At 46.9% G+C, this 21,739-nt stretch overlaps 1 protein-coding gene across 6 annotated transcripts in view; it reads left to right on the top strand.

Moving 5' to 3' along the window:
• The first annotated feature begins 586 nt into the window (after window positions 1-586).
• The window catches only part of LOC311244548 (MYND-type zinc finger-containing chromatin reader ZMYND8-like), a 79,671-nt gene continuing 58,518 nt past the window's right edge, over window positions 587-21,739 (top strand). Inside the window, exons 1-4 of one of the 6 annotated variants that reach the window (XM_084334118.1) lie at window positions 587-624; window positions 1,174-1,338; window positions 1,468-1,718; window positions 20,985-21,055. In XM_084334118.1, the coding sequence (XP_084190244.1) occupies window positions 1,705-1,718; window positions 20,985-21,055 (85 nt within the window). In that variant the 5' untranslated portion in view covers window positions 587-624; window positions 1,174-1,338; window positions 1,468-1,704. Of the gene's footprint in view, window positions 625-1,173; window positions 1,719-7,457; window positions 7,479-20,984; window positions 21,056-21,739 lie in introns of those variants that run through there. The other 5 variants (XM_084334119.1, XM_084334117.1, XM_084334120.1 and 2 more) reach the window with 5 other exon arrangements.

Raw genomic sequence — 21,739 nt, 5'->3', positions numbered from 1 at the left:
ACGCTATATGACTATGATATCAGTACTGTATAGACTGTGTGTGACTAGTTAACATTTATGACATGTTTTGCTGGTCATGAAGGTTTTTTGGCAGGACAGACCTAGGGATAGGAAATAATACAATATTGTCATTTCAATGGGATCATATGGTGATATCAGTGTATTGTGATATCATGGGAAACAACTAGGTTGTCTAAATTCACGATAAGACTAAATTAACTAACATTTCTCCCAGAATATATGAAAGAGTAGCCTATTATTTGATAATTACAGAGATCTGTTTTGACGTGACTTTACATTGGAATTCAGTTCAATGCGAGTTCACTTTAATTGGATTATGTAACATTTAATTTAGCATAGATATCAGCAAAGATCACGCAACGCTGTGCGTCTAAAATCTCAGCAAAATTTCACAACGTTGATTCCATGTTATTTACATTCACACTTCAACACTGATTCTATGTCAGTTTGTTGTCTGGGTAGCCTATGAAATGAAAAGAAATGAGAATCCTTGTGTTTATGGTGACTATCTTCCATATCATCCAGCCCTCTCTCTCTGTGCCCTAGGTGTCGTGCAGGACCTCAGCTGCTCTGGGTGTTTCTGCTTGGCTTGCTGAGTCACTGGTAAGTGTGTGTTCTCTCTCCAGTGTATATATTGACCACAGTCACACGGCGGCCATTTTGTTGTTATGTCACGCTCAGGCTGGGAGTAATGGTGAACGGTAGATCATTTCTCCTGTCTCCCCCATACACCCCAGACTCCCAAATTCTGTTCTCTTATGGGGAATGTTTTTATAATAAAGTAATTATTATTAGTATTAAATATGAATATATTACAGGGAGGGAGGGAATACTGGGAGGAAATGTAGACATGTTCACCCTATAGATGTTCGAACACAGGAGTGTATTTTCACAGGAAGAAACATTAGGCCCCTATGTCAACTTTATAAAACTATGAATGGGTCAATAAAAAAGAACATTATGCCTGTTTAAAGCCTCGGGTTCGGTTTGGTTTGCTTCAGAGTACTTCCCTTTGACATCTTTTCCATAATAACTGTTCTGATTATAATGTTTATTTGAGGCCCGGTTGATTTGCCGAGGCTAGAGCAGCAGAAAGCGGTGTGTTTGTCCTGTGTTGCAGTTGGTTCTTGGCCTTCTCTCTTCCCTCTGCAGACGGTGAGGAGGGAGGAGGGAGGAGTTTAGACAAAGGCCCTCTGCAGTCCACATAAAAATGGAGGCTTGTGGAGAGAAGCCATGGTGTCCTGTTTTCCACCTTCTACATGCGGCCACTTCTACCTCCAGTGCCTCAAAATAAGACAACTACCAGCAGATGCAGCGGTGGGAAGCGGTAACACGTTGTTCTATGTGGTCTGTGTGACAAAGTAATGCCGTTAGACGTGTTATTTTGTGATCCAGGCCTCTGGCTCTCTGCTTGTTTTTTCCTTCCCCTGTCTCTCACACTCACAGGGCTGCCCCTCTGCCTGCCTGCGCTGAACAAAGATAATCACTCAGGAAACATTGCGGCCAATCAGACGCGGCCTTGCATCCTGCCCGTGAGGGAGGGGACCAGTCAGGATCCGGCTACCATCACACTCGGGCCTGACCGCCTTTGCCTGAAGAGCGGAGCCTTCTCCCGGCCGAGGACTGAGAGAGTGTGTCCTCCATGTTTTATAAGTGTTGACATAACAGTGTGTCAAGGCAGCCATGCATCCACAGAGGTAAGCCCTGTCTCTCTTTCTCTACAGTCTACACGCTCTTAACAAGCTGCCTTCCTTCTTGCTATTGTTGTGACTGTTGATTTCTGATGGTACGTGTGAACACCTAAAATCACAGTTTGGTCTCCCAGAGGGGGAGGGGGAGCAGGGGGAGGAGGAGGAGGGGGCGGGGGGGGGGGGGGGGGGAGGCCTTGCAAGGCCTCTGCTCCACAGGGCTGAGGTGGGGGGTTGGGCGGCCCTGTGCAGCAGGTCACATGGTGCCACAGACATGCAGGCAGGCAGGAAGGCAGAGCAGTGGACGCCGTGGCAAATCCTTTTATCTTTTCATAACGCAAAAAAAAGATAGTTGGATTCAAAATGGGCACACTCACAGCTCCCTGTCGACACGCCAGCCCAGTGTGGTAGGATGGCAGAGGATGCATGGGGGAGGGGTGGCAGGAGGGGGGGTGGGGGGTCTATGTACCCTTTGTAAGTAGATTGGCTCTGTTGTTGTTGTTATCTTGTGTGTCCTGCCTGCCAGGCTGCAGACTGGAAGCGGGGGCAACAGATGTTCCTGTTAGGAGGAGGGGCCTTCTCCAGGGGGGGGGGGGGCTGGTGCCCACAGGGTGGCAGGGGGGCTTACTGTAGCTACAGTGTGGACACATGTAAATGAGTACACCCCACCCACCCCATCCATCATATTTCACGTCCAGGAGGTAACCGTCACCTGGACTGACACCAGAGCAAGCCGTGACTGGTTAGTAAGAATGTAGTGGAAGAAAATAGAAAATGGCCCGTAAGCCCCCATCGCTTTTCTCCATTCAGTGGATGATCCCAGAGGGAGACTATACGAGTCACTGTCGGGGGGGGGGGGGAGTTGTTGAATTTGAGTCTTTTGATTCCTGTCCTTCCACCTCTTCTCTCCAGCCGCGCTCGCAGTGCGCAGGTGTTCTCAGCGACCACCGCTAACACCAGCTCTTCATTGTCGAGGCCCTCAGGTTTCACTGGGCCGTGTGGCTCCACGGCACACCGCTCATCGTAAAAGTGCTTCCTCCACTTTCTCATCCTCAAACGGTGGCCATTTTGTGTGTGAAGAGAGAGAGAGTCCCTCTCCGGGGATCAGCCCGCACCTCCGTCACCAACCCACCGCTTTACACCTGCGTTACTTACTCGCTCATTGGGCTCAGAAATATGTGTGTTTTTCATTTACACCTCACTGTTTGTGCGTGCTGTCTCTCTCTCTCTCTCTCTCTCTCTCTCTCTCTCTCTCTCTCTCTCTCTCTCTCTCTCCTCTCTCTCTCCATGTGCTGCTCAGAATATCTCCTATTTTAGATGCAAAAAAAGAAAAACTCCATTGATCTTCTTCATGCAAACAATGACATGTTTGGTGCTTTGCGAGGCATGAGAATCTTATCAATGACCAGATATATTAATTATATAAAAATGTATTGTCATTATAATGATCTACAGTCATACAGGTATAAAGACACTATAAGGTAGTAAGTCATACTGGCCAGCAGCGTAACTAGTAAGAGTAGGTAAGGGATATGTACAGATATAGCATCTACAGATATGTAAATGATATGCAGGTATGTACAGACTGATGTGGATATATATATATATATACGGTATATACAGCATTATTGTACATGCTATCATACAGATATACACTAGATTTTGACGCTGAGCGATTTAGATACTGTTGACAAAAATGCAGTTATTTAAAAAATTATTTTAGAAATAGAAATGTAACCTTTTTTTATTTGATAGCTTATAGCAGAAGAAATATGGAAATATAGGCGACGCACCGTGTAGCAGTCACAGGCTACACCAGGGCTATTCAACTAAATTGTTCAGGGGGCCACATTGTCAGAAACCCAAGGGGCCAGGGGCCGGACTGCCACGGCGCCTCCCCGTGCTATGAATATATGGACACTTGACACAACACGCAACCACATTTTCACAACTTTTATTTAACTACATTGCAAAAGTAGTATACTTTTCAAAAAAAGTGCTTCATTTATGTGCCACATCTGCAACATCTCCTGCAAAAAGTGCTTCATTTATGACTGTGCAACAACTGCAACATCTCCTCTTCAACATTTCAATATAAAAATAAAATAAAAAACAAACAAGTGCATGATGTGCATCTGAACATTCTAACATCAACACTTGAACAAAAAAACACATTTATAGTGCAGCTTATGAAAAAGTGCTTCATGTCTGTGCAACAACAGCAAATCACAGCATCTTATTAGCACTTATTGTCCACTCTTAACTCTCAAACATCAGGGGGGTGGGGGGCAGACAGGCCTAGCCTACATACACACATCTAATGAGAGCGATTGCACTTCTTTGACTGGGCAATGGCAGAGAAAGAGGGTTCATAGGAAGTGAGGGCTACCCGCAAACAGTGATGCAAATGCTCATTTGTCAAGGAGGCACGTTGCTTGTTTTAATGGCATTCATGTGAGAGAAACTGGATTCACAGGTGTATGTTGAGCCAAACATTGTTAGCACAGATATTGCCAGCGTTTTTATTTTGGGTAATGTCTTGACATGAATATACTTTATCCAAAATGTTGTGGTGGATTCATTCTCAAGTGCCTGCTTCAGAGCAGATGATGCTTGCATGTCAATTATTTCAAGTTGCAGGAGACCTTCATCAATGTGAAGTGATGCAAGGAACTCTTGTCCTTTTGTGGAAATAGCAGCTACATTGGCAAATGGGTTGCTCACAAAATGCATCAATTCTCTGGACATGTCAAATTCATCAAATCGACTTGCAAAGTTTTCCCTCAATTTATCAATGAAATCTGTCATTAATTTAGTGACTTTTGGCTCAATTGTGCGTGTTAACGTTGACACGAAAAGAAAAAAGTAAAAAAAAAAAAAAAAAAAAATATTTTTTTATTATTATCATGTAATCTTTGGCGGGCCGGTCAGAATCATCTGGCCCGCGGGCCGCCAGTTGAATAGCCCTGGGCTACAGTATGTCCGTTACTCTCTCTTTCCAACCCCTTGCCTTTAGACAAACGTTATACCGACGACAACACAACCACAATTTAATGTTTCGTCTTTCACTGATACAAAAGTACTCTTTGTTTGAACCCAAAACCAAAAGTCAACCTCAATCACCGAATGGGGAAGAGCATTATGTGAACTGAATGAGGTATATTATATGCGTGTATGTCTATTTAGTAATGCCAGTAATTTGGTCGCAGTGACCCGGTTCTCCCGAGGTAACAAATGATCCAGGGCTGTCTGGGTCAGTTAGCCGAACAGGATACCAGAGGTCGAACAGCAGGCGTCTGCTCTGCCCCTCCTAACCACGGAGACCGTCTCCGAGAGGCTTTCTCAAATCCCCTCTGGTTCTTACTGTCATGGCCAGGACGGCTAATCTAAATGGAAGGAAAATAAAGCGTATAATGCGGGGGGGAAATCTCTGCATTGCAGCAAAAATGTGTTTAAAAGAGGACGAGAGGGAAGCTTGCACGCTGTGATGTGTGTGGCAGAGCACAGCCGACCAATAACGTTCCAGCCTGCAGGCCCTCCAGCCAATCGCAGCTGTAGCTGAGGTTAAAGATTGACAAGCGCAGGGAGGGGGGCGAGGGCCTTCTGGAACATTCCACAGCCATCTTTGATTCACCCTTTACAGCCTTATGTCAAATCCAGGTTGAATGATTCTCTTATTCTGGCTTATTTTGTGCACCGGTATGCTTAATATATCCGTGTCATGTTGGAGGATATGCTAGTTAGTAAATCATTTTAGGGTTGTAAAGGGAGTCGTGTTAAAAACACATTTGTGTCGATGTGATTGACACGATCTGTACTGTATGAAAATGCCCTTCGACCTTCGACCCCCACCGTCGGCTTGGCCATGTGATTATTTTGGGAAGCGCTGATGGTATGTATCTCTCTCTGTGTGTCTGCATGTCTGTCTGTGTGTCTGCATGTCTGTATCTCTCTCTGTGTGTCTGCATGTCTGTCGTGAAGCGCTGATGGTCTGTATCTCTCTCTGTGTGTCTGCATGTCTGTCTGTGTGTCTGCATGTCTGTATCTCTCTCTGTGTGTCTGTATGTCTGTCTCTCTCTCTGTCTGTCTGCATGTCTGTCTCTCTCTCTGTCTGTCTGATGGTCTGTCTCTCTCTCTGTCTGTCTGCATGTCTGTCTCTCTCTCTGTCTGTCTGATGGTCTGTCTCTCTCTCTGTCTGTCTGTATGTCTGTCTCTCTCTCTGTCTGCATGTCTGTCTCTCTCTCTGTCTGTCTGATGGTATGTATCTCTCTCTGTCTGTCTGATGGTCTGTCTCTCTCTCTGTCTGTCTGTATGTCTGTCTCTCTCTCTGTCTGCATGTCTGTCTCTCTCTCTCTCTGTCTGCATGTCTGTCTCTCTCTCTGTCTGTCTGTATGTCTGTCTCTCTCTCTGTCTGCATGTCTGTCTCTCTCTCTGTCTGTCTGCATGTCTGTATCTCTCTCTGTGTGTCTGTATGTCTGTCTCTCTCTCTGTCTGTCTGCATGTCTGTCTCTCTCTCTGTCTGTCTGATGGTATGTATCTCTCTCTGTCTGTCTGCATGTCTGTCTGCACGAGGCTGGTGGGGCCTTTTGTCATTTTCCTCAAAACTGGTAATCAGCCTGGAGGTCAGGGGTGGCATGGAGGTCAGGGGTGGCATGGAGGTCGGGTCAGGGCGGCACCCTGGAGGTCAGTGGTGGCATGGAGGTCGGGTCAGGGCGGCACCCTGGAGGTCAGTGGTGGCATGGAGGTCGGGTCAGGGCGGCACCCTGGAGGTCAGGCGCGGCATGGAGGTCAGGGGTGGCATGGAGGTCGGGTCAGGGCGGCACCCTGGAGGTCAGGCGCGGCATGGAGGTCAGGGGTGGCATGGAGGTCGGGTCAGGGCGGCACCCTGGAGGTCAGGGGTGGCATGGAGGTCAGGGGTGGCATGGAGGTCGGGTCAGGGCGGCACCCTGGAGGTCAGGGGCGGCAGGGTGTTCAGGGAGGCTGGTTGTTTTCCCATCAACAATATTAACCCTTTCACTGCCACACGACAGCCGGTTAACCCTTTCACTGTGACAATACAGAAGGTTAGCCCTTTACTATCGCACGACCGACGGCGATGCGCCATCATTAGCATCATTATCTCCGCGGAGCTAATGATGCTAATGATGGAGCATCGCCGTCGGTTGTGTGATAGTAAAGGGCTAACCTTCTGTCGTGTGGCAGTGAACGGGTTAATCACAAGCACATGTGTACTGCAGGAATACAAGCTCCACAGTCCTCTGCATAACAACACACCCTGAAGAGGCTTCACACGAGCCCCGTTACTCTCAGACGACCTGAACAGGAAGTGCCTCCAGAGGGCCAGAGAATCTGCCTCCATTATTCTCACAGTGCTTCTCTCGTCGTCCTAAACAAAACCTAATTATTCATCAACGGCAGTGAGCGCGGAGGAGGCGAGGCTGAAGACCGAAGGGGTCGAGAACCAGACGATTGCTCCTCGATTGGCTGCTTTTCATCTCTCTCTCTCTCTCTCTCTCTCTCTCTGTCTCTGTTGTCGTCGCTCCCTCCCTCGTCGCTGCTGTGTTTTTAACATTGAACTGTGTAATCTCCACAGATCTCTGGTCCTCCTGCATGGCTGTGCCCGAGTCTCTCTTGGGTGGGGGATGGGGGAGAGGGGGAGGGGAGCAAGCTGTGGCCTCCATTCTCTGTAACGAGGAAACCTTGCTCGTCTCAGTCTCACAGGAGTGGAATCTCAAGGCAGAGGGAGTCAGTGTTGTTTGTGTCCATCAGGTACTCCTCACTGGGGGGGGGGGGGGGTGTATTCCTAAACCTGTTCCTTCTGGAATATTCCCAGAGCCTGTTGAGGATTTAGTCTATCTAACTAAGCTTGTATGATTCTGGCATATTTATGGAATACAGATCCTGGTTTTAAAAGGCCCTTGGAACAGCGTACTTTTTTCTTTTTTGATGATTGCATCTAGTCTTTTTAAGCCCGAAAAAATGGGGAGAAATGAAGATTATTGTCTGGACGTGGCCGTACTACCTGGCCACGGGCTTTTACCTTCTTCCGGGGTGGTGACTCGTGGTTGGACTGCTGACGGCTCTCTGTGCGGCGCTGAAGCACACGTAGCAGGAGTGAGGGAGTTGGCTAACGTTTGCTCTTTTTCATGTGGGCCTCGTTTGTTCCCTGTGTCTGGAACAGGAAGCCCCGGAGGGGGGTGTGTGTGTGTGTGTGTGTGTGTGTGCGTGTGTGCGTGTGTGTGTGTGTGAGAGACTGTAAGCGAGTTGAAACAAGACACCCATATGCCAGGTTGTATTATTTTTATCCGGTTGGCCCTCTTCTATCCTTATTATTACCCAAATGATTTCTCAGGAGTTTCCGGCGGGTTTGAGTTTGACTCGTGTCAGAAATGACAAAAGGAATTCAGCTAGATTTGCTTGGATCGTTAACGGGAACTGAAGAGCCTTCCCTTATGGGTTCGACGACGACGGCGTTGGTGGGCGTGATGTTTAGAATGTGAATGGGCCTAATCGTCCTTATAGCGAGGTTGGCGGGAAAACCATCGAGGTTTTGCTCTTTGCTTTAACCCTTTCCGCAGAGCTAATGATGCTAATGATAAGAGCATCGCCGTCGGTTGTGTGATAGTAAACCTTCTGTATTGTCACAGTGAAAGGGTGTCTGTCGTGTGGCAGTGAAAGGGTTAATGGGTGTTGGTGTGATGGGATACTTCTGGAAAACCAGATGTTTTTCTTTATGTCTGAGGCTTGTTCCCCTCGTCTGAATGCCCGTTACATCTGCTGGTTCCGTCGATGGGGACCCTTTCTGATAAACATCTCTCCACGAGGGACTGGAGTCGTCGATGTGACCTATTGTTTATTTGGGAGGGGAAACGCACCAGAACATTCCTTCTCCTTTTTCTTTTTTTTTTCTTTTTTTTTTTAATATATGATCTTTTCCCCCCTCCTTCTTTTTCCGATTTTTCTCCCATCCCACTGTTAGTCGTTATGCCAATTCCCAACCCCCTTCCTGGTTGTTGCGCACTCCCCCCTACTGTTGGTCAGAGAGGCCGGAGACTGTCACATGCTTTCCTCCGACACATGTGCAGCCAGCCGGCAGCCAGCCTGGCAGCGCAGATTCTCACCGGGAGAGTGTAACGTGTGGGAGGTCGCACTACCTCTCTCCAGATCCTACCCTCGCTGAGCAGGCGCACCGACCGAACTGTAGGGGTCGCTGTCCACAACGCCCAGGACCCACCCACGGCTCCCCTCCCCCTTATTCAGCCAAACGAGTTAGTATAGTGATCACCCCGAGCCAAGGCAATGCTGACTCTCCGGGAGTCGAGACCGCAGCCTCTTGCATTGGTGACGAGCACAATCTCCGCTACGCCACCTGACAGCCCCTTCTGCTTTTAAGAAAGAAAAAAGGCTGCTTATCTTGCTGAGGTGGTTGACCTTTGTGTCATTGGCCTTACGTGTTACTGAGTACTATGAACTGGTGAGTACTAGGGGTGGGAATCACCAGAGGCCTCACGATACGATACTATCACCATACTTGAGTCACGATACGATAGTATTGCGATACTAAATATATTGCGATATGCTGAGTATTGCGATATTAATATTGCGATATATTGCGATTTATTACCTTTTTTCAACTGCAAAGTAAAACATGTTTTATCTAATAAAATAAAGTTCAGTCTGTTCATCTCACTTCAATCATTTTTATTGCAGAAACATGGTATTTTCTCAAGCAGACAGATTATGAGGGCCGACGTTCCACTCTACTGGTTAAAGTTGCTTACTCGTGAGTAGTACGTTCGTTGATAAAGAAAAATAATGTCCACAGCCGCTCTAGTGTAAAACAAAGATATCCAAATGGTTTATTTCTCTTCCACAGCGAAGTCTTTCTTTACAGAAGTGATCCTAAACCTATTTTCCTAAATATTCACGTTACTACTACAAGCCAAGAAAACTGTATTTTCCCAGTCTCCAAATTCACAGCCGACTCGATTCCTCCACATTGGAAAGCCGAAAATCTATGAATAGAATAGAATAGAATAGAATAGAAATACTTTTATTATCCCGTGGGAAATTTGACACTGCAAATCGCTCAACATTTAAACATTTAGACAGGACAGGTCACAAATTAGAATAATAACACAAATCAAATCAAGTTGCCTAGGATAAGAGTAGAGTAAAATAGGATCAAATTAAATGAAATAAAATATACAGAAATAAATACAGTAAGAATATACTGAGCATACTGAGCATGGGGTAAACAATTTGGTCAATATAATTATAATTTAAATCTAACTAAATGAAATATATATTCCAGTATGTTGTTTAGTCTATCTGTTCAGTACCGCTCAGCACTGTTTCAAGATGCACACAGACCTGGCAGAGAGAATTGCTGAATATATACACAAACGTTCTAGAATGTTCGGTCATGACATCATACAGTGACACACGAATGTTCGGCTATGACATCATCACCAATGTTCTAGAATGTTCTATTATGACAAATAAGACGGTTCAATGACTTTATCTAAATCCAATCAACATTCCTAATGCCGTTTCAATGTAAGGTTATAAAAATAACCATATAAACATTCATATAATACAATAACCTCAATATATCGCTTTGGCTCCTCTACACCGGCCCCTAATTGTACTTATAATCTAGAGACAATTACTAACGACTAAAAAACAAGGAGCTAAAACCGAACACTATTTGAACTGATAAGTGTCTCTGCTGCTGGATAACCAATACCTGGTGCCAGAGGTCACTAGTACATGGCACACCGTAGGAGGACGGTCTTTACCACCGCCTCATGCAGCTTCTTGGAGAAGACAAACCTTAGTGATAGGTCTATCTAAAGTGGTCGTCTTCGTCTTGACACGGACCCGGCGCACGAGCCTGTGCTGGTCAGGAACCGCCTCGATGACCCTGGCCAGGACCCAGGAGTTGCGGGGTGCAGAGTCGTCGATGATCAGGACGATGTCTCCCTCGGCGAAGTTGCGTGACACACGTGTCCACTTCTGTCTCTCTTGGAGCTGCGGTAGATATTCCTGTGTCCATCGTTTCCAGAATATGTCTGCCATATACTTAACTGGACTTGTTTTCATCTCCTGCGGGAGTAGAGCTCTTCTTTCACGAAGAGGCAGGGAAGGCTTTGACTGGTGGTTGGGGGTAAGCGCTTCCAGGTCGTCCGGATCACTAGAATCCTTCGTTATCGGTCGACTGTTAATGATGGCTTCTGCCTCACACAAGACTGTGTGTAGGCCTTCTTCATCCAGAGTCTGGAGCTTTAAGGTGGTGCTGAGAATCTTCCAGACCGACCTGATCATCCGCTCCCAGACTCCGCCATGGTGAGAACCGGTAGGGGGGTTGAAAATCCATTGGATTCCCCTCTGTCGTAGAGTGTTCTCGATCTTGGAGCTATTCCATTGTTCCATAGCTCTTCTTAGCTCAAGTTCAAGTTTCTTTAATAGTTGTCATACAGAAGTACAGAATACTTTTATACAAAATGCTTCTTACTGTTACGCTCCAGAGACTGTGCAAGACAAGATAAGTATGAAATAGAATAACATAGTATAGCATGTAAGTTAGAAGTAAAAAAATTAGGTCACAGTGTTCAGTATAGACATATGTACAATGTTCGATGCAGAATAGACGTAACTGAGTTACCATATAATATACAATACTATGCGGTGTACTAATATACAATACTATATAGTGCAAGGCAGAAATGGGATGAGGTGCAATTTAGGTACAATTTACAGTAGGTGTACGAGTTGTAGTGCAAATCCTTTATCAATCAATATAAAGTGTGTTTGTGTGATCTAAAGTGTGGAGAGTGGGTGCTGCAGTGTGTTGTTTGTTTAAGTGAGTGTGTGCGTGTGGGTGTGTGTGCTGTGTGCATTTGATGGTTGTTGCATAGTGTTTATTGTTCGTTTAGCAGCCTGATGGCCTGGGGATAGAAGCTTCTTCTGAGTCTTTCTGTGCTCGCCTTAAGACTCCGGTATCGCTTGCCTGACCGCAGCAGTTCAAAGAGGCAGTTGTTTGGGTGGCTCGAGTCCTTAATAATTCTCTTAGCCTTCCCCCTGCACCGCTTGTTGTAAATGTTCTGGAGGGTGGGAAGCCCCCCTCCAATTGTGCGTTCGGCTGAACGTGTCACTCTTTGTAGTCTGCTACGGTCTTGTGCAGTGCTATTCCCAAACCAGGAGGTGATGTTGCCAGTCAGGATGCTCTCTATTGTACTTGAGTAGAAGTTCCTAAGGATCTTCTGACTGACTTGGAACTTCCTTAGGCGCCTGAGGAAGTAGAGGCGTTGTCGTGCCTTCTTCACCACACTGTCAATGTGTGTGGTCCATGTCAAATCCTCGGATATGTGGGCTCTGAGGTACTTGAAACTGTTCACTCTCTCAACCGGTGCCCCGTCGCGCTCCACTCCAACGAAGTTAGTCCCGTTGTCTGAACGGAGGATTTTCACCTGACCTCTTCTCGCGAGGAAGCGACGGAGAGCGTCAATGAATGAGTCGGTGTCCAACGACGATGCCACCTCAATGTGGACAGCACGGATAGCCAGACAGGTGAAGATGCAACGTCTACCCCAGTGTTGGTGAAAGGGGGATCATCTGGAAGAACCCTGTCCTGGGGTAAATCCGCCATCTGTTGTTGTCCAGCAGCACCGTGTGTGCGTCGACAGGTTACACACTTGGAGAGGACTCTTCGTATGGCAGCGTGAGCTCCAGGGATCCAAAACTTGAGTCGCAGCTTGGACAATACGTGGTTACGACCGCTGTGACCCATATTCTGGTGGATGTCTCCGTTACATGGAGATCCTTAGGTAGGATGGCTGGGTGTTTAGCCTCTTCAGGCATCGCCGATTTGTCAAGTCTTCCACCTACTCTGAGGATTCCATCTTGCAGTACTGGCTTGAGCTTAGCGATAGGATTGCTCATCTTGACGTAGTCACCTTTCCGAAGCGCGGCGATTTCTTCTGAGTATTTCTGTCGCTGACTGTAACGAATGATCTCGAGCTCTGCTTCCTTTATATTCTTCACAGTGAGGTTGGTCTTCTCCAGGCTTGCCTTGAAGATCTCCATCAGTGTGGTACAAAGCATTCATCTTCTTCCTCTTGCGACACAGCATCAGCAGAGTGCTTCTAAGCTTCAGCATCCAACCGACTGCCTTCTTGAGACGGTTCCAATTGGAGTAATATTCCAGGAACTGCTGAACTGTGTCGAACTGCTCTTCAGCTGCAGTAGCGCTGACCACTGCGTTCTTTACCTCTGGGTCCTTCGTGGTTAGGTCCCCATGGTGTTCTGGGTTCTGAGGCCATTCCTCTTCGGGCTTGGTGAGGAATTCCGGCCCCTGTATCCAAGTCTCATTGCGCAGGAATGATTCCACATTGAGTCCTCTCGACGCGTGGTAAGCAGGATTTGTAGCAGTATTTACATACCGCCACTGTCCTACTTCTGACAGCTTCAAGATGGTCTCCACTCGATTCGCTACGAAGGTGCGAAACCTACTGGTTCTGTTTGCGATGTATTTGAGAACAGTGGTGCTGTCGGACCAGAAAACAGATTTGTTTAGTTGGAGCTCCAGCTCGGATCTCAAGGTCCTGTCCATGCGCGCTGCCATGGTAGCGGCTGCTAGCTCCATGCGCAGGATAGTGAGGGGCTTGAGAGGGCCACTCTCGCTTTCGCCATGACGAAGGCAACATGAAGCTTCTGTAGTAGTAGATAGCTCACCGTTCTGTAGCCTTCTTGGCTAGCATCTGCAAAGTGATGCAGCTGGTTGAATGTTGCCTCGCCGAAGCCCTTGGGCTTGAAACTCAGAGGCACTCCGAAATCCTCCAACAGACGAGGGTCCTCCATCCAGCTGGACCATTCTAGAGCGAGGTGCTCGGGGATGTCGTCATCCCATCCTAGTTTTAATCTGCAGAGCTCTTGGAGGATCCTCTTCGCTGTCGAGACCACTGGAGCTAGGAGGCCCAGCGGATCGTATATTGAGCCAACTATAGAGAGGATGCCTCTTCTTGTGGGTGGTCTTTCTTGTAGGACAATCTTGAACTTGAAGTTGTCGCTCTCAGTACACCACCGGACTCCCAAAGCTCGCTCGACCGGGAGCATGTCCAGATCTAACTCCCTCAGATGTTTGGCCCTTTCCTCAGCAGGGATAGCGGACAGCACGGCTCGGCTGTTGCTCACCCACTTAGTAAGCCGGAATCCTCCTGAGGCAAGGATAGCCCTTAATTCGTTGCACAGGGACACAGCCTCCTCTTCGGAATGAACTGACTTGAGGCAGTCATCAACATAGAAGTTGTGCAGCACTGTGTCGACCCCTGCAGGGCTGTACTGTCCTCTGTTGTGTTGTGCACACTTTTGTAGGGCGAAGCTGGCACAACTAGGAGATGAGGTGGCACCGAATATATGTACTCTCGTTCTGTACTCTATTAGATCTTGGCTAATGTTACCGGAAGGCCACCAGAGAAACCGGAGAAGGTCAGCATCCTCGACCGGCACCCTGACTTGGTGGAACATGGCCTCCACATCTGCCATGACAGCCACCTCCTCTTGCCTGAATCTAGTGACGACTCCCAGGAGAGTACTCGTTAGATCCGGCCCCTGTAGCAGCTGGTTGTTCAAGGTGGTGCCTTGGAATGATGCCCCACAGTCGAACACCACGTGGATCTTCTTCTTCTTGCAAGTACCACACTTTTCCATCGCTGTGGCTGAGCTCCTCACTGGGAACCTTGACTGCGTAGCCCTTTGCGATCCAGTCGTCGACGAACACTGAGTAATCAGCGTGGAACTGGGGATTCTTCGTGAATCTCTTCTTTAAGTTGAGAGTTTGCTGTTCAGCTACTCTTCTGTTGTTTGGTATCTTGAAGACTGCGTTCCTCAGTGCTAGGCCGATGCTGTAGTGTCCCTCTGTAAGTTTCACGGACTGCGAGACCAGTTCCAGAAACTGGATGTCGTCCCTCGACTTCTCAAGCCGGTCGTCTTGACACTCTGGAAAGTCGTTCTTGAACTGTTGACTCCAAAGTTCATCTAGCGTGGCCACAGATGTGCGGTTGGACGTGGCTTGTATGAGTCCACTGGTAGTTTCATGGCCATCTTCTCCTCTGAGGGGGCCATTGACGAACCAGCCCAATCGCGTTTTCACCACGTACGGCCCTTCCTCCACGCTGGGTACCACCTGCCATGGTTCCATTGCCTTGGGTACGTCAGTCCCGATGAGAAGGCCTATCTGCGCCTGGATCTTCGGTATTTGCACTTCACTGAGATAGGGCCACTTATCGACTTCCTCTTGCAGTGGGATGTTCTGTTTACGAGCAGGTATTGACTTCTGAGAGAAGGTGTTGGGTAGCTCTAGGAAGTTGTCACTATCCAAGCTACAGACTTCTAAACCAGACACCATCTGGCTGCTCACGACCTGCTCGCCTCCCATGGTCCTTAGCAGGATACTTGTCTTCCTGCCGTTGACGTTAAGCGCTGCCATTAACTTCTCTGTGCAGAAAGTGACCTCGCTGCTTGGGTCGAGGAACACATATGTAGCCACCATCTTGTTGCCTTTCTTGGCTTTGATGTGGACCGGAACGATAGCCAAGATGCTTTCGACCTTGCCGGCCCCAGTAGCTCTGCAGGTCCTCGTTTCTGCATTGATGCATCCACTGACCATAGAACTGTCTTCGCCTTCTTTTTCCCCGCCCCTGTGCTTATTTTCTTTGGGCGCATCATCCGATGTCTCCTTCTTGTGCCTTGCTTCATCATAGGCAGCTTTGTTCTTAATATGTAGAACTGTAGGGTGGGAAAGCTGGCAGACTCGGCAGCTCATATTTACTTGGCAGGCCTTGCTCATGTGACCCCGTTTCAGACAGCTGAAACATAGGCCTTTACTCTTGAGAAATTCTATCTTCTCCTTGTGAAGATACTTTTTCAGCTTGTTGCATTGCTCCATGGCATGCTGTTCTCCTTGGCAGAAGAGGCGAGGGTTGGAGAAGGCACAGTGTATCCCCCTTGGTCCTTGCTTTAGTCTCTGCAGGGTTCTGGACTGCTGTAGCAGCTGTTGTGAAGCTTCCCCGAGCGCCGCTCTTTCTGGATGTCTTCTCATCTTTGTGAGCCTTCGCTTGGCTCTTGTTTCCATCTGTGATGTTGCCGAAGAGAGGGTGTAGGGCTTCTTGGGCCTGTAGGTTGACAAAATCGGCAAGGTCGCTGAACTTGGCGCTGCGATTGATTGATTGATTGAATTGATTTGACAATCAAAATTACATACAATACCGGTACACACATGTACAGCCATCACATATAATCTAAAATCGTCGAGGATTAAAACACAATAAAACTTTACGGTTTATTTCCATTGTGGTCCTCACAATGGACAATGGACAAGATTACTAGTATCCACCATGCACAAATAAGACATATAAATACAATACAAAATAAATGCAATAACACAAACAAAACACAGTCTACAGCACACCCCCATATATCATCATCCTACGTGACTAAGCCATTTCTTCATATCTTTAAAAAAAAATCTTTCTGAGACCATAATTTTTATGGACACTGGCAGTTTGTTCCACTCATAGGCTGCAGAGTACCGAAAGGTATGTTTCCCCATATAGCTACTGAAAATGCACAGTTTGATATCAGTTAAACTACCCCTCGTTGCATAGGAGTGGGTGTCCCTAAAGCACATAAAATAATTTGAGAGATATGAGGGGACCCTATTATACATTATTTTATGTGTAAGGCCCAACTTGATTTGAATAACCCGTTTTTCCACTGGGAGCCAGTTAAGTTGATTAAATATGGCTACATCCAGGTGAGTGTAGGAAGCTTTAACACTACTCTAATCAATTTGTTTTGGGCAGTCTGAAATGTATTTTTAATTTTCTGGGGTGCACTACTGTACCAGAAGGAGGCAGCGTAGTCAAAATGACTCTGTATCAGGGCACCTGACAACATCTGTTGTTTTTCTATCCAACATATCCGACTTACGTGCTAGGAATTTGGTCCTTTGGCTTATCCTAGCCAGGGCTTTCAAGGCCATAGCCTCTCCTGTGAGACATTCGTCCAAGGTGCATCCTAAATATATTACTGAATCATTACCAGCAATGACAGACTCTCCTGCCTGGATCTTCAGCCCTGGGGACCTTCGCAGCTTTACTTTGGATCCAAAAAGTATGGCCTCAGTTTTACCCAGGTGGAGAGACAGCTTATTGTTGGCCAGCCATGTTCCCACACTCCTTACTTAAGGTCTTCTCTACCTCTCCTAGGTCTCCGATGATCTTTCTCTAGAAGAACATAGGCTTTGCTTCTCCACCGCTCTCTCTGCTTGTACGGAAGCTTGGCTGCGATGGCTCGCATATTTGATATGCTGTCAAGCTCCTGCATGTACTCCACGTCAGCCATAGCGTTGAGGCATCCAGTGAGATAGAGGCCAAAGGAGCGGAGCGCCTCTCCATTATCGGACTGGATAGTAGGCCAGTTCAGTGCATTGTATATACGCCATTGAGATCTTGTATCCATTTCCAAAATATTTTTTCAAGAGCCTCCTTGCCTCGCGATAGCCTCGCTCTGGTTCCATGTGAAGACAACTTCTTATCAGCTCTCTTGGCTGCCCCTCCGTGTACTGCTCCATGAAGTACAGCCGGTCTCTGTTACTATCTGTCTTGTCCTCCACTCCATGTTCAAAAGCCCTGATGAATAGCCTGTACTCCATAGGGTCTCCCTTGAATATAGGAATCTGTTGAGGGGGCAGAGTAGCATGGTTTTATTGCTTCACTAGGAAATCCACCATGGCTCGTGTGGACTCTTGTTGCGGAGACTCTTGTTCTTTCTGTGTATCACCGCCAGGTGCTCTGGAGCTGCTACTGTAAGCAGGTTCTCCTTTTATCGCTACGGCCTGAGGAGTAGCCTGCCCGTGAGCTTGTGATTCGAAGGGCTTCTTTTTCTCTATGTAAGAGTTCATTCCATCCCTATGGGACACTCTGGATGAGGCTCGCTGGCCCTCGTACTCTGCCAGTACTTTGCGCTTAGCCTCTGCGGCAGCTAAAGCAATCTGGACCTGTAACTCCTCTCTCTCTCTGCTCTTAGCTAAGAGCAGAGCCTGGTTAGCTAAGAGCAGAGCCTCCTGTTCATCGAGTTGTCGTTTTTGTTTTAGAGCGGAAGCCTGGGCTAGCAACTCAGCCCTCTCTAATTCAACTTTCAGACGCACGCATGCTGATGATGTTCTGTACATGTAGTGGATGGTGCTCTAGACCATTTCTTTTTTACAATGACGGATGCACTGTCTTCAGGCCTGACCTCATCTTGGTGCTTCCTAGACTCCGCTATACGCTCATGCACCTCCTCCATCCAGGTGCCAGCCTTTACTGTGAAGTTGGAAAAGGTGTCAGCCTTCGGCGTGAACCATTCATCCTGATCTTTCTTCTTCTCCTCTTCTGATGTCTTGCTCATGGTTTTGCTTAATAACACCTGGACTGAGGTATTAAGATCACAGAACTCTCCAAATAGATTGTTGAATTCTACCAATCTTGTCTGTACACCTTCCAAGTTACCGTCGTCGTCGTCCTCCATTAATTGATTCATCTGCTTCATGCGACCAGTTAGCTGACCTAACTTAGCTCTCCTCTTGTTGATGGCATGACAGACCTTTTCCTCATCGGCCTTTTGTGTCATCTCAACCTTCTTAGGCTCCGACATTTTGTTGCTATCCTTCTTTCAGCGCTCCAGTAGTTCGTGTTGATTCCTTTTTCCTCTTGGAACAGAGTTTTCTTACTAATATGAGGGCCGACGTTCCACTCTACTGGTTAAAGTTGCTTACCCGTGAGTAGTACGCTCGTCGATAAAGAAAAATAATGTCCACAGCCGCTCCAGTGTAAAACAAAGATATCCAAATGGTTTATTTCTCTTCCACAGCGAAGTCTTTCTTTACAGAAGTGATCCTAAACCTATTTTCCTAAATATTCACGTTACTACTACAAGGTAAGAAAACTGTATTTTCACCGCCGACTCGACACATGAAGATTCCTCCACACTGGAAAGCCGAAAATCTATGTTGTTTAGTCTATCGGTTCAGTACCTCAGCACTGTTTCAAGATGCACACTGACCTGGCAGAGATCATTGCTGAATATATATAGATACACAAACGTTCTAGAATGTTCGGTCATGACATCATACGGTGACATCACAAATGTTCTAGAATGTTCGGTCATGACATCATACGGTGACATCACAAATGTTCTAGAATGTTCGGCTATGACAAATAAGACTGTATCTAAATCGCATCAACATTCCTAATGCCGTTTCAATGTAAGGTTATAAAAATAGACATATAAACATTCAGATATAATACAATAACCTAAATATATAGCTTTGGCTCCTCTACACAGATGTCAACACTGTAATCTGTGTTGCATGTACCTGACAAACTGAACTGTTTGTATTACAGTCATATTCCAACTTAACTGAATGCACACAGTGTGTGTGGACTACTGTACTATTACAGGTATTGAAAAGAACAATGCAACTTCCTTATACAAAAAAAAACTAAAATACAAAAAAAATATATAATACTAATTTTATTTTATAAATAAATAATTAAATATCGATACTTGGCGTCCCTGTATCGATAAAGTATCGCGATACTACTACGTATCGATATTTTCCCCCACCACTAGTACCCTTGGAGGGAGGCGGCCCTCTGTGACGCCGACGAAGGAGCAGCTGAACTCTCAAAGAACCCCGTTCATCGCCAAGGATCCCCCTTTTATTCTCCTCCTCCTTCCTCTGAGGAGCTGAGATGAGAGCGGAACCAGGGACCCAGTGTTGGATTTCATGAGCTTGAGAGGTTCTATCCTCACTGTTCCTGAGATTTAAAGAGTCACATTATTGATTTAAAGAGTCACATTATTGATTTAAAGAGTCACATTATTGATTTAAAGAGTCACATTATTGATTTAAAGAGTCACATTATTGATTTAAAGAGTCACAGAGTCACATTATTCATTGACGATATAAAAATGAAAACATTTGTTGTGGAATTTCAAAATCATTGATATGATACATTTATTTATATTGCGCCCCTCAACCAACAGTTACATCGGCCCGGGGCGCATCCCGGGAGAGAGGGAAACAAAAAAAAGACAGGAACAATACGAAAACAGAAAATAAATACATGCAGTCCAACCAGGCAGATAGAGAACACACGGATCTAATACACCAGTCGTACGACAACACAGAACCAGCTCATGGATTGTTTATGGCGAACAGGTGGGTTTTGAGCATCATGGCCTTAAAGGTCCGCAGAGTGCTTGCAGATTTCAAGTTGATTCCGTTTGCTTTTGTTTCTTCTGCAACAAGGCCTGGTTCCACACGGTCGGGGCTAAGCCTGCAGTCGGACCCAGGTTTGGATCCATAGAGCTTGTTAAAGGGATCTGGTAAAGGGATCTGTTAAAGGGATCTATTAGGCTCTAGAAATACAGAGTCTTGGATCCCAGTCCTTGAGAGGGAACCGAGGCACCTCCTGTCGGTCTCTGCGGGACGGTGTGTCCTCCAGGTGTGTCCTCCAGGTGTGTCCTCCAGGTGTGTCCTCCAGGTGTGTCCTCCAGGTGTGTCCTCCAGGTGTGTCCTCCAGGTGTGTCCTCCAGGTGTGTCCTCCAGGTGTGTCCTCCAGGTGTGTCCTCCAGGTGTTACCGACCAACCCCACCGGCTCTCACACCATTAATTGGAAATGATCTTTATTAGGAATAAATCCCTTGATATTGAACCATCTCACTTTCAACGAGGTCCTACTGGATTATTCCTATTGTATCTAATGTAGACTCAGTGCCAAAACAAAGAGCTGGTCGTTAAATCTTATCTCTCTATAAAGGACAGACGTGTGAGATGACCTCATGTGTTGTGAATCTCAACTTGTGCCAACCGGAGAGGAGTGTTGCCATGGAGATGTCTCACCCTCGTCTCTCTGGAGCATAAAGGCTGAAGTCTGTCCATCACTGGTGACGATGAGGAGGGTGTGACCGGTGTGGGCGCCGAAGAGTTGAGCTTGATCGCATGGTTATCAAGAAACGTGTTGAAATGGAAGCACTAAAATGGCTGTGGAAACCTGCACCCCCCCCCCCCCCCTGGTGACATGTCCTGGGGGACCTGGGGACCTGGGGACCTGAGGGGGGTGTTCCACTTGTTTACCGTGAGGCTGACTTGTTTTGGGAGCGCGGTGTGTGACTGTCTCTCCCTTCTCTTCCTGTTCCTATGTGCGCTCGCTCGGTGCTCTGCAGTCTGGCCGAGGAGGAGATAAAGACGGACTCTGATGCCGTAGAGGGGATGGATGTGTCCATGCGATCCAAAGGTAAGTCCTCGAGGCACAGACGCGGATATTAAGAGCCAAACAATCTCAGGCAGCTAGACTTCGGAGTATGAAGTGTTTGTTTTTAAGTGAAAATCGGGCAGTGGGTCTAATGCATGTTGTGAACCTCTTAGGAATGCACAGAGAAACCATTTTGCCTGCCTGCCTGCCTCTCTGTTTAGAATGTGTGTAAAGTATCAACACGAGGCCTGTCGGCAGGTGAACCACAGTCCCATTAGCCTGTATGCACCTTGAGTCTCCAGCAGCTCCTGTTCAGATTGTCTCATTGCCTTGAGCACATGTTAGTCAAGTTAGACCGCGCTCACAGGTTCTCACACCGGGTGCTGTGATCCCATAAAGTTCAGTATATCAAAAAGCAGGGTAGCCGGACCAGCACTCTCACAGGTTCAATGTTTTTTAATGGCAGCCTGAATAAAAAGCAGACATGTTTCGGACAATGTCCTTCTTCAGTGGTGTGGCTAGCCATTGCTTTTTATTCAGGCTGCCATTAAAAAAACATTGAACCTGTGAGTGCTGGTCCGGCTACCCTGCTTTGATATACTTGAGCACATGTTAAAATAAACATGCTAATAGCTGCATGCTCCCTCGGACGTCCAGAATGCTCTTCTAGTAATGTTTCCATGACTTGCCCCGCCTCCTCGGTGAGCAGCGTGGACGAGAGATGAT

This window comes from Notolepis coatsorum (assembly GCF_963971535.1).
Source record: "Notolepis coatsorum genome assembly, chromosome: 17".
Classification (NCBI taxonomy): Eukaryota; Metazoa; Chordata; class Actinopteri; order Aulopiformes; family Paralepididae; genus Notolepis; species Notolepis coatsorum.
The sequence above is the reverse complement of the archived record's forward strand: the minus strand, read 5'-3'. Positions and strand labels throughout refer to the sequence as shown.